The sequence below is a fragment of the Bombina bombina genome, chromosome 3 (genome assembly GCF_027579735.1).
Source record: "Bombina bombina isolate aBomBom1 chromosome 3, aBomBom1.pri, whole genome shotgun sequence".
Taxonomy (NCBI): domain Eukaryota; kingdom Metazoa; phylum Chordata; class Amphibia; order Anura; family Bombinatoridae; genus Bombina; species Bombina bombina.
Genome location: NC_069501.1, coordinates 616312050 through 616333698, shown reverse-complemented (window position 1 = coordinate 616333698; position 21649 = coordinate 616312050). Strand labels below are relative to the sequence as shown.

Below are 21649 nucleotides of genomic sequence, written 5' to 3'. Positions count from 1 at the left end.
GTTCTAATGACTTGATAAACACCCCCCACTTATTAAAAAAGCATTTAATACTATTTTCAAACTGTGCCTGTACTGCAGCTTGCTCCAAAAACAGTTGGTATACTATCCCATTTTTAAACTCTGAGAATTTTGGTTCTTTATTGGACTGCCAATACTTCAAAATTAATTTCCTACCAATCAATGCTGCAGTATTGATTAGTAAGCAATTTGGTCCAACTTCATCCTGGGTCAGCAGAAAAAAACCCATAAAGTTATCTATATAAACATATTGCTTCAAGATTTTGGTGGCCCAGAAAGAGATTTTCCCCCAGAATCTGTGAACTATTGGACATGACCAAAATAGATGTATCATATCCGCTGCATAATAATTACATTTTATGCATACTGCTGACCTATTTGTTTTATCCCACTGTGCAGATTGAAAAGGAGTATGATAACTTTGAAAGAGAATCTTAACCTGTTGTTCTCTGTAGTATTCCCCTTTCATGGCCTTAGCCACCCTAATCCCTGAGTTTTTACTTAGTTCTAATTCAGTTTCATTTTTGCAAAATTGACTCCATTTTAGTTCAAGATATCTAGAGTTTCTTTGTTCTTGAGTCAGTAGCAAAGCATGATATGTATATGAGATCGCAAATTTCCCGGACGAGTAAAGGATATTTATCTGTTTAAGTATATCATTGTCCCAATCTATTAACTTCATTTTCCTACACTGTTCCTCATAGTGCCGTATCTGTAAATAAGAGAAAAAAAAATTGTTAGGTATATTAAACTCTGTTTTGCATTCATCAAAAGTTTTAATCGAGTTATTTTCTCTTTTAATGAGATGAATTCGACCTGTTAGTGATAAAGGCAGTTTCCTCCATCTCTCTAAGTCCTCTTTAAAAGACAAAATAGCTGTCGAAACATTTAGGCCGTACCATCTCTGCGAGTTAGATGAAAATTTTAACCCCAAGTATGTGATGTAGTCTTTTACCTCTTTAAATGGAGTTGCTGGGGAATTTTTCAATTTGTTAAGCCAAAGAATTTCAGATTTTTCTTTATTTATCGCAAAGCCTGTAAAGGCTTGAAAAGAGTCTAGGGCCTTACTAATTATAGGTAGGTTCAGTTTAAGATTTTGAGTAAAAATAAGAAGATCATCTGCGTATATAGCTTGAATGATTTTGTATCCTTCAATATTGATCCCCTCGCGTTTTTGCCTGAAAAATATTGCTAAGGGCTCCAAAGCCAAATTGAACAGAAGGGGTGACAATCAGCAGCCCTGCCTTGTCCCTCGATATAAAGAAAATTTGTCTGACATTAATGAATTAACATTTAGAGTTTGCCATAGGGTTTGCATATAGGAGAGCAATAAACTGAGAAAAATTACCTTGTATACCATACTTCCTCATAGTCGTAAACATATGATCCCACAGTACTGAGTCAAATGCTTTTTGTGTGTCTATGGAGATAACCACCGCATCCTCTGTTAAATCTACTCCTGATTTTTTTTTTAGTTCATAATAATTAATTGCTAACTCTAATTTCCTAACATTTTTTATAAGTGCCCTGCCCTTGATAAACCCTGTTTGATCTGGATGAACCAGTGTACCTATCACTGTTTGAAGTCTGTTGGCTAGAATATGTGTAAGTATTTTATAGTCAGCGTTTAATAAGGAGATGGGTCTATATGAGTCCATTGATTCTTTATTTTTACCTTATTTAAAAATTAATATTATCCTAGATTCCATGAATTGGGCAGAAGGTGCTTTTTTTCCAAAAAGAAATGGTTAAATATTTTATGAAGTGTGGGGGTAATATCAGTACTAAGAATTTTATATAATTCTCCTGGGAGATCATCAGAGCCTGGGGCTTTATTAAGCTGCAGCTTGTTAATAGATTTTTTAATCTCCTCTTCTGTTATTGGGCAGTTTAACAAATCATGATCTTCCTTAGAAATTTGGGGTAATTTGACCTCATTCCAGAAGGACTCCTTCTCTCGTTGATCTACTGTTTGGTCTTGATACAGCCGTTTAAAATATTGCGTAAATACCTCCAGAATTTCTTGAGGGAGTAGGCATGTTTTATTTTTAGTTTTAATAAGAGATATAATGCTATTTGCTTTTCGTGTGTTTACCAGTTTAGCCAAGAATTTTCCTATTTTGTTTCCGTAGTGCATGTAATTACTATTTCTCCTTAACTCATTTTGAGATTCTTTTAAAAGAACCCAATTATCCTGTTGTTTTTTAGCTTCCAGATATTCTTGCCAGTTGTTTTTACTATTGTCCCTAACATAGTTTTGATACTTATTTATGATTTGTTTAGATAGTTGAATCCAATACAAATCATTTTTCTTTTTTAATCTAATAACATACGCAAGAATCTCTCCCCTTATTACTGCTTTGAAAGCTTGCCATAAAATTTCTATATTGGATACCGAACTTTTATTCCTATTATAATAATCATTCCACTTCTCTTTTAGTAATCTTCGAAATTTTAAATTACTGTAGAGATAAGTAGGAAAAAAAAATCTGTTATTAACTGGTCTGGGCTTCATAATTGCCATAGAAAGTATAATAGGGGCGTGATCGGAGATTGTAATTGGCATAATTTCTGTTTTTTTTTGTTAAAGAAAACAATTTGTCGCTAATTAAGAACATAGCTATACGTGACAGAGATTTATGTGCCTTGGTTAGGCACGTAAATTCTTTGCTATCTGGATGCATATTTCTCCAGATGTCAAGCATACCTAAATTAGAGCAACATTTCTTAAACGTTTTAGTATCTTTACAACCTAATAGGGCCTGTCTCCCTTTACGACTCCTATCCAGAAACCCGGATGCCACCAAATTCAGATCGCCCCCAAGAATTATATTCTGGTCAAACTCCATTAGTTTAGCTTGCAAAGACGCCCAAAATGAGTTCTTCTTTATATTGGGGCCATATGCATTACATAATACAATTTTTCTCAGACCTAGTTCTAGCTCGAGTATAATAAACCTCCCTTGTTGATCAATTTCCTGTCTCAGAATTTTATATTTTAAAGTCTTTCTAAATACTATGGCTACCCCTTTCTTACGCTGGATGCCTGCCGCATATACTACCTCTCCTACCCAACCCCATTTAAGTTTTTGACTTTCCTCCATCATTATTACCCTACTATTTCACCTGGCCTGCAATTATAATAATACCAAAGTGGGGGGGGGGGGTGAGGAAGAAAAGAAGAAGAGAGGAGAAGAAGAAGAAAAAAAAAAAGGAGATTTAATGACAGTAAAACACACGGCCTGACCAACCAAACCTCCACCCATTCCATCCAAAACATCTATTGCTAACTTAATTGACATTTCTTAACAATTCAAATCGAGTATACCTTCTATTACCAGCATGATACCTCCAACCTGAGTCCCTTACCTCGACTCAACTGTTAAATTTTTTTCTAAATCTTGGGGATTCTCAAAGATCCTATATCCATCTTTAGTCTGAATACTAATTTTAGCTGGATATAGAAGCCTCACTACCCTCCCTTCCTGAATCAGACGTGTGCAGATTGGGGCACACAGCTTCCTTTTATTTGAGGTCTCATATGCAAAATCTTGAAAAATTAAGATTTTCTTATTTTGAAAAAAAACTTCTTTCTGCGATCTATATGCTTGTAAAATTTTAACTTTTTCTTGAAAATTCAGATATTTAATAATTATTGGCCTTGATCTGCTCTTGCCCTCCTCCTGATTCCTTGAGATACCAATTCTGTGAGCTCTCTCTACTGCAAACGTATAGTTCGTATCTGTAATATTTAATAAAAGGGGAAGTTGTACTGATGCAAAGTGTATTAAATCTTTTTCGGATATTGCCTCTGAGACGCCAATTACTCTTAAATTGTTCCTCCTTGACCTGTTCTCTAAGTCTTCTACTTTCTCAGTCAAGAATTTAATTTGTTTCTGGAAATATGTTATATCTTTGTCTTTCTCTATAACCCTGTCCTCTAAGTCTGAGATTCGCTGTTCTGCTAATCCAATTCTGGTTACCATATGTTTAATCTCCTGTGATAAGGCATCTACACTAGTTTGAATTGCCTCAAATTTAGGGAGAAAGAGCTCACTCATTTGTTTTAATAACTCTGTGCTGTTAATTGAATCTGCACCACTTTCCTGCGGGGACTCCTGGGTATTTTCATTGCTACGTCTAACTGTTCTTTTTTCTTGCTGACTTCTTCCCGCCATATTTAGTGCTCTAGCGCTGGGAAGGGGGGTGAGAAATGTATCCATAAAGGATAATTGCAAGAGGGTTTATAACACCTATTTGCCCTCTTACCTCAAGAGGGTATTAATTAGTTCATTTACAGCTTCTGCTCTAATACCACCTTAGTGTTGTAGATACATTTTTATAAATATCACCTTAAAACCTTTAGGACCCTACCACTGTACAGCGTTGAAAGGCTTGCTAAGAAGAAACAAAACTATCATGCATTGGTATATAAAAAGATAATACTCAAGTGAGTTCCTCATTGGGCTCAGAGTCCCACTGTAATTTAGTCCATTCTAACTTCTTCCTCCAAAAAGCAAAGACAACAGCAAATAGATGTCAACAATTAGTTTCCCCTTCTTCTTTTATGTGTCATCTACGATTATTTGTAGCTTCCAACTCTTGCGTATTCTTAGTTGGATCGGCCCTCAGATATCCATACTGGGAAGAGGAGAGACAGAAAAAACCGCCACATGTGTGTATCTACAGTGCATCATTCTTCTAAGTAAAACTATGTGCAGGGTACTCACAGATTTTGATGGCACTCTGTCGTACCTATAGATACAGTCTGGACCTTCAGCAGCAGCCCAGCTCGCTGTTTCTCCAAGTAATCTTCACACTCAGACTTCTATCATAGCCAGGATATATGAAGATAGCCGTAAAGAAAAGAACAAAGATACAAGATACATGTGTAAATCTGTTATAAACCCCTATTATTTTAGTCTGAATAAACACAGGGTACTCACAAAAGTGGGGGCACTTGAATGTGCCTGACAAAACCGGCTGGACCTTTAACAGCAGTCCAGCTCGCTGTTGATGGTATGGCTCTGTACATCCTCATATGGGGCGAGAAGAGAGACAAATATGCACCATACATGTGTAAATCCATACAAAAAATCACCTAGTCTATATTATTAGTAGTTGTAGGGTACTCACAAACATTGCGGCAACAATGTGCCAAGTTGAACAGGCTGGGCCTTTTTACAGTAGCCTGGCTCGCTGGTTACTGCCTGAAGTCCTTATTAATGCTTCTGGGGGTATATAGGAGTTTATATTGCTTTGTTTCATATTCCTCCTCAGTTTACACTTAGTTATCTCTGTATGTTCTCTAATTTAAAAATCCGGCCTTATTTTTTCTTTGTCACATATAAATTCCCCTGCTCATACGTAATAAATGTATATACAGATCTTTTAAGGGATGGGCGGGGTTGGGTCTAGTACCCCTTTAAAAATTCAAAAATAGAAAAATAAGAGAAACACCACACACAATCCCTCTCAGTTCCACAGATCCCAAAAGTTTTTTTTTTTTTTTTTTTTTAGGGGGGATTCAGGATTGCCCGTTCTTAAATTAGGCAGCCTATTGGCTTCATGCTTCCAAAAAAGGAACCGGCAACTGGTGGGAGTGGGTGAGAGGGGGAACCATCAGACATGGCATGACATGCAGTTCACACATTACAGAGGAGTAATATAAATAAAAAATTGCCACTAAACTCTGAGCGTTTCCTACCCTCTCACTCACCCCTCCTAAGAGACCGAACTGGCCGGCTTTCGAGTGAGGTGCAAGGTGCACTCAGGACTCGCCGGCTGTGGGTCCGGCAGTAGCCCTGTTCCTCCTCATGATCCCACCCGATCTAAGTTGACCAGTTTTCCAAGACATCATTTAAAGGGACATGAAACCCATATGTTTTCTTTCATGATTTAGAAAGAGCATGCATTTTTAAATAACTTTCCAATTTACATCTAATATCAAATTTTCTTCATTCTTTTGATATCCTTTTTTAAAATCATATCTAAATATGCTCAGTAGCTGCTGATTGGTGTCTGCACATAGATACCTCATGTGATTGGCTCACCCATGTGCATTGCTGTTTCTTCAACAAAGGATATCTAAAGAATGAAGGCGTATCCTAGCCACTGCCTCACCAGCCTCTGACGTCGCTGCACGTCACTGATATATATATATATATATATATATATGTGTGTGTGTAAATATGTTTTTCCAGTCATAGATACACATATAAACACATATGTATACATATTTAGGCACACATAAGTACATGGAACCCTTTGCAGTCAAGTAAATGAAAACATGAAAAATCATATTTATGCAATATTCATATTTAATTGTACTGTAAATAGTTCACATTCTAATGTTTTTCACATAGGGGAATATATTCTAAGTATTTTTAAATACATATCTATCTATCTATCTATCTATCTATCTATCTATCTATATATATATATATATATATATATATATAAATATATGTATATATCCATACCTATATCTATTGTCATATATATATATATATATATATATATATATATATATAAGATAGATAGATAGATAGATAGATAGATAGATAGATAGATAGATAGATAGATATAGGTATAGACATATATTTTACCAAAAAAAACATGCACTGTACAGGGAGTGCAGAATTATTAGGCAAGTTGTATTTTTGAGGATTAATTTTATTATTGAACAACAACCATGTTCTCAATGAACCCAAAAAACTCATTAATATCAAAGCTGAATATTTTTGGAAGTATTTTTTAGTTTGTTTTTAGTTATAGCTATTTTAGGGGGATATCTGTGTGTGCAGGTGACTATTACTGTGCATAATTATTAGGCAACTTAACAAAAAACAAATATATACCCATTTCAATTATTTATTTTTACCAGTGAAACCAATATAACATCTCAACATTCACAAATATACATTTCTGACATTCAAAAACAAAACAAAAACAAATCAGTGACCAATATAGCTACCTTTCTTTGCAAGGACACTCAAAAGCCTGCCATCCATGGATTCTGTCAGTGTTTTGATCTGTTCACCATCAACATTGCGTGCAGCAGCAACCACAGCCTCCCAGACACTGTTCAGAGAGGTGTACTGTTTTCCCTCCTTGTAAATCTCACATTTGATGATGGACCACAGGTTCTCAATGGGGTTCAGATCAGGTGAACAAGGAGGCCATGTCATTAGATTTTCTTCTTTTATACCCTTTCTTGCCAGCCACGCTGTAGAGTACTTGGACGCGTGTGATGGAGCATTGTCCTGCATGAAAATCATGTTTTTCTTGAAGGATGCAGACTTCTTCCTGTACCACTGCTTGAAGAAGGTGTCTTCCAGAAACTGGCAGTAGGACTGGGAGTTGAGCTTGACTCCATCCTCAACCCGAAAAGGCCCCACAAGCTCATCTTTGATGATACCAGCCCAAACCAGTACTCCACCTCCACCTTGCTGGCGTCTGAGTCGGACTGGAGCTCTCTGCCCTTTACCAATCCAGCCACGGGCCCATCCAGACTCACTCTCATTTCTTGAGATATTTCTTGGCCCAGTCTTGACGTTTCAGCTTGTGTGTCTTGTTCAGTGGTGGTCGTCTTTCAGCCTTTCTTACCTTGGCCATGTCTCTGAGTATTGCACACCTTGTGCTTTTGGGCACTCCAGTGATGTTGCAGCTCTGAAATATGGCCAAACTGGTGGCAAGTGGCATCTTGGCAGCTGCACGCTTGACTTTTCTCAGTTCATGGGCAGTTATTTTGCGCCTTGGTTTTTCCACACGCTTCTTGCGACCCTGTTGACTATTTTGAATGAAACGCTTGATTGTTCGATGATCACGCTTCAGAAGCTTTGCAATTTTAAGAGTGCTGCATCCCTCTGCAAGATATCTCACTATTTTTGACTTTTCTGAGCCTGTCAAGTCCTTCTTTTGACCCATTTTGCCAAAGGAAAGGAAGTTGCCTAATAATTATGCACACCTGATATAGGGTGTTGATGTCATTAGACCACGCCCCTTCTCATTACAGAGATGCACATCACCTAATATGCTTAATTGGTAGTAGGCTTTCGAGCCTATACAGCTTGGAGTAAGACAACATGCATAAAGAGGATGATGTGGTCAAAATACTCATTTGCCTAATAATTCTGCACTCCCTGTATATGTAGAAATATTCTTCAATTTGTGAACAACATTGGAATGTGAAAAAATATTTCATGTCGGATTAACGCACTTTATGTGATTGGGTGTGCGCGCGAGTAGGGAATTTGTTATTTCCCCACTTTTCCCACTCCATTGAATTTTATAGGGAAATACATTAATGTGGTCTGCGTTTGCGCAAAAGCAAAACCTTTTCATTTTCAACTTGTAATATGCGCGATACCCGATGCGCCCAAAAAACTTACTTCTTGCAGAGTTAGCGTGCGTAGGGGAGCATTGAATAGCACTCCACTTGTAATTTAGCCCCATTTGAGGTACTTTGGGATTCTGATATTGGAATGGAGTCCATTAGGGGAATTTATTTTGGATACAATTACATTTGCCTATATATATATATATATATATATATATATATATATATATATATATATATATATATATATAAAATTTGGAATAAATTCATAATATTTTTTTCAGAAACTGCCCAAAATATAAAATTTAAAGTGACCTTGGAGATTTTCCTGTAATATATTTAAAACATACCCTTGACTCAAATAAATCTGGAATTCATAGGATAAATGGGGCTTTCGTTGAACTAACTTTGTAATAATTCTGCAGAGCTGTATAATAAAGTCAAAATGATTATTGGAAGAATGATTGCACACAATAAATGGTTTATGCGAACCCATTTCAAAGAGGGAAATCAAACTTGTATTCAGTATATTACTCCATTAAAGTTTAATAAGTTCATTTATGAGTGTTAAGAAATAAACTGTCAAAAATATTAATTCACCAAAAGCGAGTGGTGGGATTTTTAGTAAAACAATTTTTATTTTTTTATTTTATTTTATTTTACTAAAATAAAGGTTTGAAAATTTCTCAAGTAGTTTAGTGAATTTGCTAAAAGAAAATAAAAAACAAACACCTAGATTACGAGTTTTGCGTTATGAGTCAAATAGCAGCATTGTGGTCCATAGCGCATCATTTTCCCTAACGCAGCCATTACAAGTCTCGTCGGTATAGGTGTACCGCAAGCCTTTTAGCCTGTAATGCAATGTCTGTACCGCACTCCTAAAAATTACGTTTTTTTAATGGGATTCCCATAGCGTCGGTATTACGAGTTTTGCGTTCTGGTTAAAAGCTTGCGTTACACTCTAAAACGACAAGATCTTTAACGCCATCTAAAGTCAGTAGTTATGAGTTTTACGCTACAAAGCTGTAACATAAAATTCATAAGTACACTAACACCCATAAACTACCTATTAACCCCTAAACCAAGGCCCTCCTGCATCCCAAATACTATAAAAAATGTATTAACTACCACACTATTTTAAAGGGAACTGTTAGTGCAAAAAATTCATATGAAATAGATTTATTTTAATGTAAATCAGAGGTGCAGGCCCTATAACAAATAATTTTATATACAGCAGAGAAAGAGAAAAAGGATTAATAGTCCTTATATAAAGATAGGGATTTCAGCACACTCAAGGGACAAATGTTCCAACAACCAAAATTAATTAATTAGAATTCAATTATAATAAAGTTGCACGTGTGAAACTTGATAAGGACAGAGAATAAAACTAAAAGACTGGCATGTATTTAAAGCACCGACTATTTATTGTGCAAATCTTTAACAATAACGATAAAGAAAGAAAAACAAAATAAAAACCAAAATTTGGTTAAGTTCATAAATACAATGAGAGACGTCTCTTTGGGCATAATTCAAAATTAAGGAGCTTGAAATGCATATAATAGATTCGAAAAAGAGGAACCCTACAACACCTCTATCAGAGGACAACCCCAAAATGTATATAAGGGATATGTTGTCATGAGTAATAATGAGGATCTATGTAGTGACCTCAAAAAAGAAACGTAATTAAATAATTCAAACTGAACCTGTTGTACATAGTCAAATGCATAATTTATCAAGAGGAAAATGACAACACCTCCATCAGAGGGCAACCCCACAATATGTTATTAGGGATAAGTTGCCTTGATGATCAAATGAGGATCTATGTAGTTGCCTCTTAACAAAGAGGACTGTATGAGTCAAGAAAATATATAGTAACCAGTACAGAACATATATTTATAACACGGATATCTTATACCATTAAATAGACACAGCACCAAAATCAGAGGGCAGTCCTAATAATTGAGGGTATAACTGTCATGATAAAGTTAAGGATCTATGTGAAAGTTATAGGTATAACATAACATGAATACATGCAAATTATAGACAGTGTTATGAGGGCAGTACAGTGATTGTATGCGCAAGAATAGCTTTCAAGCGAGAAACAAATTACTGTAACATATGTTTCAATCCTTCAAAGAGATACAGTCTTTCCTTGTGATTATACTTCAGATGGTTAAAGAAAAGGCGTCGGGTAATCCGCAGTTTAAGGCACAAATAAAGTTACTTTCCTGTCGGTATTAATACCAAAAAAACAAAACACTCAGTCTTAGGATGTTGTAAACGTTTATATCCGTGATTTCAGGCGGTCACTTGTACCCACATATTAAAAATGAAATGTGGTCATTCAACGGCTCCAGGGACAGAGTGGAGCAAACAAACAAGCTCCAAAAACTTTGTAGAGTAAATTAAGTTTTTAGAGCTTAATTTAAACCGTCGCCTTCCCGCAGCGCAAACACTATTTATTATTTATTATTTATTCTGTTCTATATATTTCTGTAGCTGTCACAGAGACTAGTAAGAATCCAGAATAACGTACAGATTAGGCTAAGACTATGGCTGCTTGCCGAAATGCGTAAGCCTGTGTGCTGCGATATTCTCTCTGTATTTACTTGGAAGAATTGCTATCCAATTTTAAGGACAAGAATAAAGACTTTATGTTTTATGGAGCAAGGGGTCCTTTCCTTTTTTCTTGATGCTACAAAAAATAACAAACACTAAATTACGGAAAATAACAAACAAATGGCTAGATTACGAGTTTTGTGTTATGAGGGGTGCGATACTAACTTGCAAGTTATTATCACCGCTGACTTACCTACAGTGCTGGTATTACAGGTTTTTATAAACCCGGCGTTAAAAGGCAAGAAGTATGCATAGAGCAAAATTGTGCTCCATACCGCACTCCAATATCAGCGCTGCTTAAGTCAGCAGTGAGCTGGTTGTACATGATTTCCCCATGGACATCAATTGGCAGAGCCGGCTGAAAAAAGTCTAACACCTGCAAAAAAGCAGTGTAAAGCTCTGTAACGCAGCCCCATTGATTCCTATGGGGAAACAAAATTTATGTTTACACCTAACACTCTAACATGAACCCCGAGTCTAAACACCCCTAATCTTACACTTATTAACCCCTAATCTACCGCCCCCGACATCGCCGTCACCTGCATTATACTTATTAACCCCTAATCTGCTGCCCCTAACATCGCCACCACCTACATTATACTTATTAACACCTAAACTGCTGCCCCCAACATCGCCAACACCTACATTATACTTTTTAACCAATAATCTGCTGCTCCGGACATCGCCGCCACTATAATAAACATATTAACCCCTAAACCGCCGCACTCCCGCATCGCAAACACTAGTTAAATATTATTAACCCCTAATCTGCCACCCCTAACATCGCCACCACCTACCTACATTTATTAACCCCTAATCTGCCGCCCCCAACGTCGCTGCCACTATACTAAAGTTATTAACCCCTAACCCTAAGTCTAACCCTAACCCCCCTAATTTAAATATAATTAAAATAAATCTAAATAAAACTTACTATTAATAACTAAATAATTCCTATTTAAAACTAAATACTTACCTTTAAAATAAACACTAAGCTAGCTACAATATAACGAATAGTTACATTGTAGCTAGCTTAGGTTTTATTTTTATTTTACAGGCAAGTTTGTATTTATTTTAACTAGGTAGACTAGTTAATAAATAGTTATTAACTATTTACTAACTACCTAGCTGAAATAAATACAAATTGACCTGTAAAATAAAACCTAACCTGCCTTACAATAAAACCTAACCTAACCCTACAATTAAATAAATTCCCTAAATTAAATACAATTAGCTAAAATTACAAAAAAAAACCCACTAAATTACAGAAAATAAAAAACAAATTACAATATCTTTAAACTAATTACACCTAATCTAATAGCCCTATCAAATAAAAAAAACCCACCCAAAAATAAAAAAACCTAGCCTAAACTAAACTACCAATAGCCCTTAAAAGGGCCTTTTGCTGGGCATTGCTCTAAAGAAATCAGCTCTTTTACCTGTCAAAAAAATACAAACAACCACCCCAACAGTAAAACCCACCACCCACACAACCAACCCCCCAAATAAAACCCTAACTAAAAATACCTAAGCTCCCCATTGCCCTGAAAAGGGCATTTAGCTCTATTGCAGCCCAAACCCCTAATCTAAAAATAAAACCCACCCAATACGCCCTTAAAAATCCTAACACTAACCCCCGAAGATCCACTTACAATTTTGAAGAGCCGACATCCATCCTCATTGAAGCCATCTAAGCGGCAAGATGTCATCTAAGCGGCAAGATGTCCTCAACGAAGCAATGGGAAGCTTAGGTTTTTTTAGTAAGGGTTTTATTTGGGGGGTTGGTTCTGTAGGTGGTGGGTTTTACTGTTGGGTGGGTTGTTTGTATTTTTTTTTATAGATAAAAGAGCTGATTTCTTTGGGGCAATGCCCAGCAAAAGGCCCTTTTAAGGGCTATTGGTAGTTTAGTTTAGGCTAGGGTTTTTTTTATTTTGGGTGGGCTTTTTTTATTTTGATAGGGCTATTAGATTAGGTGTAATTAGTTTAAAGATCTTGTAATTAGTTTTTTATTTTCTGTAATTTAGTGTTTTTTTTTTGTAATTTAGCTAATTGTATTGGATTTAGTTAACTGTATTTAATTTAGGGAATTCATTTAATTGTAGGGTTAGGTAAGGTGTTAGTGTAAGACAGGTTAGGTTTTATTTTACAGGTCAATTTGTATTTATTTCAGATAGGTAGTAAATGGTTAATAACTATTTAGTAACTATTCTACCTAGTTAAAATAAATACAAACTTGCCTGTAAATTAAAAAATAAAACCTAAGCTAGCTACAATGTAACTATTAGTTATATTGTAGCTAGCTTAGGGTTTATTTTACAGGTAAGTATTTAGTTTGAATTAGGAATTATTTAGTTAATGATAGGATTTTTTATTTAGATTTATTTTAATTATATTTAAGTTAGTGGGTGTTAGGGTTAGGGTTAGACTTAGATTTAGAGGTTAATAAATTTAGTATAGTGGCGGCGATGTTGGGACGGCAAATTAGGGGTTAATAAATGTAGGTAGGTGGCGGCGATGTTAGGGGCAGCAGATTAGGGGTTAATAATATTTAACTAGTGTTTGCGAGGCGGGAGTGCGGTGGTTAAGGGGTTAATATGTTTATTATATATTTTATATATAATAATGGGGGGAGTCACAGTCTCCCAGCACCCTAGCCTCATCATGCACAAAGACACAATACTGGTGAGGGGTGAAATTCAAAGTGGGACAAGTGCATCTCTTACCTAACTTTCTGCCCATTAATTATGCAACTGTGCATAAGCATTGGTTGCATGCAGATAGGCAGGCTTAGTAAGGACAGCGGCCAGGCCTAGTAGGTTGATATGCTAATAAGTAATGTTACTACTGGAGAGGGGAGTCATTGCATTCTCAGACCCAGGCAGCACAATATCTTGAGCCGGGCCCTGCAACACATCCCATGTTTTTTTTCTTATGTAGTGTAATTAAAACTGAAACAAATGAGGTCATACAGGCCAAAATATTTGTCTGAGTTTATTTTTTCACTTGTTCAAAGAAATATTGGTTGCTATTTTAGGGTTGTGGTATAGATTACAGACAAAAATACTGCATTCAGGTTCACGGCTGTGAAAGACATGAGTGAGCTAAAAGCGTGTACTGTGTCTGGATCGGGAATTTGCCAACCACAGTGCCCTGTGTGACGATCTTTTACCACTCATGTCATACTAGTGTACGAATGATGTTGCCAACAATATCATGTAAGGGTTAGGGTTTAGCATTAACCGGATGCAAGAGAGTAAAAGATGCAACTGCAATATTTTGGTAGCTGTGATATTATTATCAAGACAACATTCTAAACAAACAAAAAAATCCTATGGCATATACTATTATACATTGCTTTTGCTTAGTCAGTGTTTCTGCTATTGTACAAATGTAGTTTAGGTAATTTTTGAGTGACAGATGGTATGTAAATTATTCTAGATTATTTATTGCATAATTAATTTCTGGAAGATTAAAAAAAGCATTTGAAGTTTAATTAAATAGATGCATGGATTTATATTTTTTGCTAAAATATTAATGAAATCAGGGTTGCTCAGCCTTAGTCACAGACCTATCATACAGCATTCCATTGGTACAACATTCCACTGTTTTTATGCTTTACCCCTCCTATATTCCCCTTTTGCTACACAGTTTCGCACTTCTCTGAAATCAGCTCATTCCAGTTTTCTCTGTTAATATAGTGTGTTTCAAAATCTGCATGTTTGTCTATCTTTATGGCATGAATACAAATATTTATGTTTTTTTTTTTATTTATTGTAGAAAGGGAAAAACATTCCAAATTGGTTCCTCATTTGAAACAGTAACACACCCTTTATTTACACACAACATAATTCCCCAAACATAAAATTCTTTGGTCGCATATTGAAAACCAAAAATGTGATTATTACTTGTCTTCTGTAAGAACCTTTTTAAAATTTCAACATTATTTTTAGGGATAATGATAATTAGACTTGTCAACAAAAATAAATGTGGCTTTGTATTATGTACAAAGTTGAAATTTATTTCTCTTTTCACTTAGCTCCGGGAACATTTGGCTAAGGGTCATCGTGTGTTGGCCGGGCAGGGTATGTCGCAGGTTGTCCAGAGCATGTTGGAACTGCTCTCTACAAAAAACTACTACAGTGGAGACCTTCTTTTCTGCGTGGAGATCTTACGCAATGTGACCGACACATATAAAAGAGCCACATACACCCCATCTTTTGAGGACATCCAGGTAAAATGCTGCTCCTTGTTAAAAACCTAAGTTTCATTTGACCTAAAGTGTTGTACTTATTCAAAGGGGTGAAATGGGTATTGATGCCATCTACATAATTATTTTCATAGTACACATTCATAATTTCATATAACATTTAGCAAATATTATTTAAGCTAGTCACTTGGAATTGAGAGATGAGTAATACAGAGCTAAAATATTCAATACAGAATAAGATTTTTTCAAGAATCACCAGTTTTGTTTTGTGCATAAAGGATGAGCTACAGTATGCAATGTATGTCATATTAATGTCTTGTATATATGATCTTTTACAATTTAAAAAATGAAATTCTTTATTTTCTTAGAGTTCTTTATTTTCAAACAAATTCCTTTTTCATACTAGGAGGCCAATTTATCATGGCCCAAATGGGGCCAAATACCCCTGTTTCCGCATGAGCCTTCAGGCTTGCCAGAAACAGGAGTTACGGGGTTGATTTATCAAAGGCTTTGCAAGCATTTCAACCCACTATGGCTGCAGGTTTTCTAAAGTGGCGAAATTCAATCTCTGCAGTCTAGTCCGACCGGGGAGATTGACAGCTCCTGTCCGCCCATGATTGGCTGGGCACCAGCAGGGGGCGGGATTGCACGCAAGCCCAAAATATCACTCGTGTGCAATGCTGAATTCCATCAGGGGAATTCAGCCCACCAGAGGTGAGCTGCAATGGACAGGGGCGCGTATGTGCTCCCCTGTCCGCCTCAGCTTGATAAATTGCCCCCTAAGAAGTGGCAGTCTTAAGACTGCTGCTCCTTAACTCGTCCGCCACCTCTGAGGCAGTGGACAGCAATCCGCCCGTACGCATACGATCGGGTTGATAGAACACCACCTGCTACCAGCTGATTGGCCGCAAATCTGCAGGGGGTGGCATTGCACAAGCAGTTCAGCAGAACTGCTTGTGCAATAATAAATACCGACAGCGTATGCTGTCTGCTTTTATCGATGTCTGGCGGACTTGATCGCTACAGTGGATCATGTCTAACAAACAAATGATAAATTGGCCCCTAGGTGTGACATGGGGAAAAGCAAATAGACAGGTTTCTTACATATATAGAGCTTCATTCTGCTATATTTAAGATTAGAATATGGCTGATGATTGGAACAAGCCTTCATGAGCAAATCAGAAGTAGCAGTCGCATGACCACACCAATCACCAGCAGAACATGTATTCTATCGGGCTTGAATAGTCCCAATGCCAGATATACTGAGGGAGGAGTTATTGAACTTTGAATGCACTTGAAAAGTTTGTGATATGTATGTTCTCTCTAGATTTTCAAATGGATTGGAATTCACCCCCTTTCTAATCTTACTGTTACACCTCATGCATACCTTCTTCTTTAAAAAAAAATTTGAAATTCAGTCCATGGGGCATATTTATCAAGCTCCGTATGGAGCTTGAAGCCCCTTGTTTCCCCATCTCCTTTACCAGGTCCCTCTCTATTTTACTATGTTTTATAGCTCTATATTCCTTCTTTTTTGTTTTTAATTATGCCATAATATCTAGTTGTGTCCCCTCCCTTTCACTTATAATTCACTTCAGGGAACATCATATTAATGTTACACTTCAATACCTTTTCTCGCGGTTTTCTTTTTCTCCCTATGTTCTGTTTTCTCCCCCTCTCACTGCACTATATAGTTAATCTTTAAATTAACTTTGTGAATCTGTTCTCTTTTTCAAAACAATCATTACAATGTAGTCTTAGCCCTTCCTTTTTCTATACATTCTGTGCCTTTTTAGCTCACTAACACTCTCTCTTCCTCTGCAGAAGTTTTTCCATGCTGTCAGCCACATGCTGGATGAAGAGAATAGAGAGAAGTGGGAGGACGCTCAGCAGGTGGGGAACAGTGATGCTGCGGAAGAGTGTTTAATTTGTGACGTCTGGGTTTTGTGGGGAGGCTGTGCGTGTGTGTGTGTTTGAGCAGCAAGCGGGGGATAATTCCCAAGTGTAATGAAGGAGCATTGTCAATGCAATTAAACTCAGGAGCGAATAATCCTCTTACAGGAGGTTAGAGAACCATAAACATCCACTACGCTGAAGGTTTAAATACAGGAAGTGAGTGTTCCAGAAGCACTAATACCAAACAACATTTAATGCATAATTCTTTACATAGCAGAGAGATGAATGCTGAATGGATTACAATGTTACACTAACCAGTCACTCAATACAAATACCAGTAATACCTCGACACAAACTGACAGGGTTTATTTCTTTGGTTTAAGAGACAATGGGCAGTTTCTGTATTATATGCAGCCTAAATGCTTAAAGTGATTGTTAACTTTAATGAATTAAAGCCCAGTATTAAAAAATAATCTTAAAAACAGGGGCACTTTAATTAAACTTTACAGTGACACTTCTTTTTAAAAATAATTACCTTTGCGTTATGGTAAACATACCACCAATCCTCCACCCGCATCTACTGTGTTGAGCAGATCGATGACAAATCCGATTTCCTGCAATCGTTCCATGCCCCATTTGCCGTCCAGCTTGTGGGGCAACGCAATGATTGGTGGAAGCCAGATTCGCCATTCATATGCTAAATACAGTAGGAGATGCAGGCATCCCAATATCCAAAGCCCTCAAACTAGCGCACGTTGGGTTTCACTTGCACACTAAATTTTTACTTTTAATGTCTAGCAAAGTTTACACTTGAGCGGGAGCACTAAATAGCGTACCACTAGTCCTAAATGTGTGGGGTGTTTTTTGTTTCTTTTTGTATGAAAATAGCATGACTGCACCTAATATCTATTAAACTCTGGCCAATAGGTACAATTATTACAAGTGCTTAAAAAGATTAGATAGATAGATAGATAGATAGATAGATAGATAGATAGATAGATAGATAGATAGATATGTTAAAGGAATGCACTCTCAAAGTGGACAGGATCCATATCCTTCACTACATCCAGTGACACACACACTATTTATAATATATAATATATATACACACACACACACACAGAATTATCTCTTAATATGCATTGAATGTGCACAATTTAAATGTCACTTTTATTCATCCATATGCCTGCCCTAATATCTGTATCCCTTCCTGTCTGCCTGTCCATTTGCTTGTTTATATTTCTATACGAACACTCACTAAAGCACACACAGCAGATATAAATGTGTTCCTTAAGCTCACATTACAGGAAGGTCTCTATACACAACCTACTTGTACTGTTGTAAGTGTGAATGTTTCTGGGCAATGCATGGCTTTTGTCATTTACCTAAGCATGTTGTTCTTCAGGTGGCACCAGGTTCCGTTCTCTTGATGAAGGTACTGGAAGATTACATCCATCTGGTTGGAGATGCACTGAAACCTTTCCAGAGCTCCATCATCGTCACAGAGAACTTGGGTACAAAATTTGCTGCTTCTATTTTTAATTGAGATCCGAGGGATACAATAAAGGTTCTTATATTTATATATATATATATATATAAAACATGGGGTGGGGTCAGCACTCTCAGGCCGGACCGGGTACACATCCAATGACCCTGCAACATGCACAGCCCTGGGTGCAAACCAGCACTCTCAGGAAGCTGCACTGCCACCAGAGTCACAGGCAGTTAACCCCAGTCAGGCCTGGGTGCAAGGCCCAAACAAGGAAAATTACAAAAAATAATATTTTTTAATATAAACACACAGAAAAAGTCCAGCACTCACTCACAAGCTCTCAACTAAGATAAAAAGCAGCAATGGAAGAATTAGTTACCGCATCTGGCCAAATGGGAAAAGCCCAGGTACCTTGTCAAGGTTTCTTCCAAATACACCTGGGTCCCTAAACAGCCACACAATGCAGGCTCACAATCAAACAACTGTGAAAAAAAGCAACTGTGAAAAAATGGAGGGTGCACAGGCTTATATAATTTCCCAAACATATACAAAACATGGGGTGGGGTCAGCACTCTCAGGCCGGACCGGGTACACATCCTATGACCCTGCAACATGCACAGCCCTGGGTGCAAACCAGCACTCTCAGGAATATATATATATATGCACTTTACAATAAAATGTAAGGAAGTGCTATTTAATAGAGTGGGAAAGTCATGATAATCACTATGAAAAAAAAGTGAACTAAAAACTGTGTTTAAATTGAAACTAACACATCAGTATCAGCTGTATAATCCATTTTAATGTTTTTTTTGCTGATAGATACTTCTCGGAAATGCTCACTGACTGATGAGTCAGTCAGCTGAATACATTTGAATTTAAATCTAAATAGCTTGTATTTCAAACAGATAACGAGCAATATGTAATTTTAAGTAAAAAAAAAATCTTTATTTTATTAAAAAAAAGTGCACATCATAACACATAAACATGCTTTGTATATTCAGACAAGACAGGCGTAATTGACCCATTTGGACAATACACCACATTCTCATAGACTTACTATAGTCCCCTCCATTACCCTCTAAATACTTCTCCTGTTTCATATTGGATTAAAAAAAAAAAGTCATAAACTGCAATCAAATGTAAATAAGCCAATAAAAATAAATCAGATAAATAAAATAAAAATAAATCAGATAAATAAACTAAAAATAGAAGTTAATCTAATAAATGCATCAAATGCATCCTATGACACTTAATTAAATCTACCTTGACCCAGTTGAGCTTTCTCATTGGCTGGATCAATTCATGTATTCTAAGTGCATGATCGATTTTTGGATCAACTTTTGGAAATTTTATATGTTTACTTGTCTTTAATGTTAACTAGTACTAACCACAAAACTTGGAGTCAAGTGCACTGAGATAGCCTATGGAATGAGCACTGTATTTGTGTGCTCACTGTTAACCATTTTTTCATAAGCAATTGACAATATGTCATGATCAGAGATCTAGTGCACACCAAGATCTCGCCACCCATGACATATTATTGCAAGAATGTTCTGGCTAACAAAATCAGTACAAGTTAAGGTGTTATGGAGGAATTAACTACTGTTTTAGGCTTAAGTGTTAAGGAGTTGGGTTTAGGGTTAGCCCTGAGGATTCCTCTTTAGCATCCAAGAGGTTAACAGAGGTTTGCAAAGGCAAAAATGCTTCCACCAAGTTTTAAAATTGTAAAACTATATTATTACTTTTGGATCAGGAGTGAAGACATTTAAATTAACTGGAACTTAAAAAGTGACATGGGGAAGAAATTCATGTGTTGAGTAGAGTATTATATTATTATTATCATTTAAAATCCTGTAGCGCTGGGTACAGAGATAAGGGTATACAATGACAAGGGTTTGTGAAAGATACTAAAACATAACAGACTAAACAAATCTAGTACAAGAGGAAGAAGGCCCTGTCTGCAGAGCTTACAGTCTACAGGTAGGGTATAATATTTGTTTTTTAATGTTAAAATTAAGTATTTTCTTCTTCTTCTGTGAAAAGAATGTGGCAAAAGAAAAAAACTTCTGATGACCATGTGTGTATAAATAAAGCAACTTGATGATTGTGGAGGGTATATTCGGCTAGATTCATAGGTGCATATTTAAAAATGTGTGAGCGGACATGTCGGCATTTATCATTGCACCAGTAGTTCTTGTGAACTGCTGGTGAAATACCGCCCCATGCAGATTTGCGGCCTATCAGCCGCTAGCTGGGGGTGTCAATCAACCCGATCGTATTTGATCGGGTTGATTTCTGTCCGCGGCCTCAGAGCAGGCGGACAAGTAATGGAGCTGCTTCATAACTTCTTCATAACTTCTGTTTTGGAAACAAGGGGGATGAAGCTCCATACGGGGAGCTTGATGCCCCTAGCAGGGGGTTTCAATCATCCAGATCGCATCGTAGCAGGATGATTGCAGTCTGCCACCTAAAAGGTGGTGGAGAAGTTAAGAAGCAGAGGTCTTACGACCGCTGCTTCTTAACTTCTGTTTCCGGCGAGCCGGGAAACTATGGGCATAGATAGCAGCATCCGCTGCTTATTAAATCTACCCCATAAAGGCTGGCCATGGGTATTCTGGGGTGTTTTAGAAGGAGATATAGTTTGTTTTTTTTTTACATTTGTTAGAGTGAACTGTTATATAGAGAGATTTTTTTATTTTAATTCATTTGTTTTGTAAGGTTTTAAAGCATTTTTGTGATGCTGTTATGCTTGACAGTGAAGCTGATGCTTTTTGGTAATAAGTTAACAGTTGCTAGATAGATGCAGTTTCAGTAATTATAATGGAGCTGACCTTGCAACTCATGGCTGTTATGATGAAGGGTGGTTACAAATTCCACAGTTTTTAAGTTGTAATGCTGCATTGAGTATTTTTACCAACAAGTTGTATTGAATTTAGGCCATTAATGTCATCTGCAATGCTTGTAGATTATGAAGGTTGACAGTATGTTGTTTTTTTAACTCCATCAAAAAATCCTTGTTATACAGGATAGTGGAAGATTTTGGAAGGTACCAATATGATTTATGATGATAATGGCCTAG

The 21649-nt window shown here is 36.7% G+C and overlaps 1 protein-coding gene across 1 annotated transcript in view; it reads left to right on the top strand.

Annotated features, from left to right (window-relative positions):
- The window catches only part of ADGRB2 (adhesion G protein-coupled receptor B2), a 540900-nt gene that overhangs the window by 340176 nt on the left and 179075 nt on the right, over positions 1-21649 (top strand). Inside the window, exons 8-10 of the mRNA XM_053707236.1 lie at positions 15012-15206; positions 17007-17075; positions 18484-18592. Of these exons, the coding sequence (XP_053563211.1) occupies positions 15012-15206; positions 17007-17075; positions 18484-18592 (373 nt within the window). The remainder of the gene's footprint in view (positions 1-15011; positions 15207-17006; positions 17076-18483; positions 18593-21649) is intronic.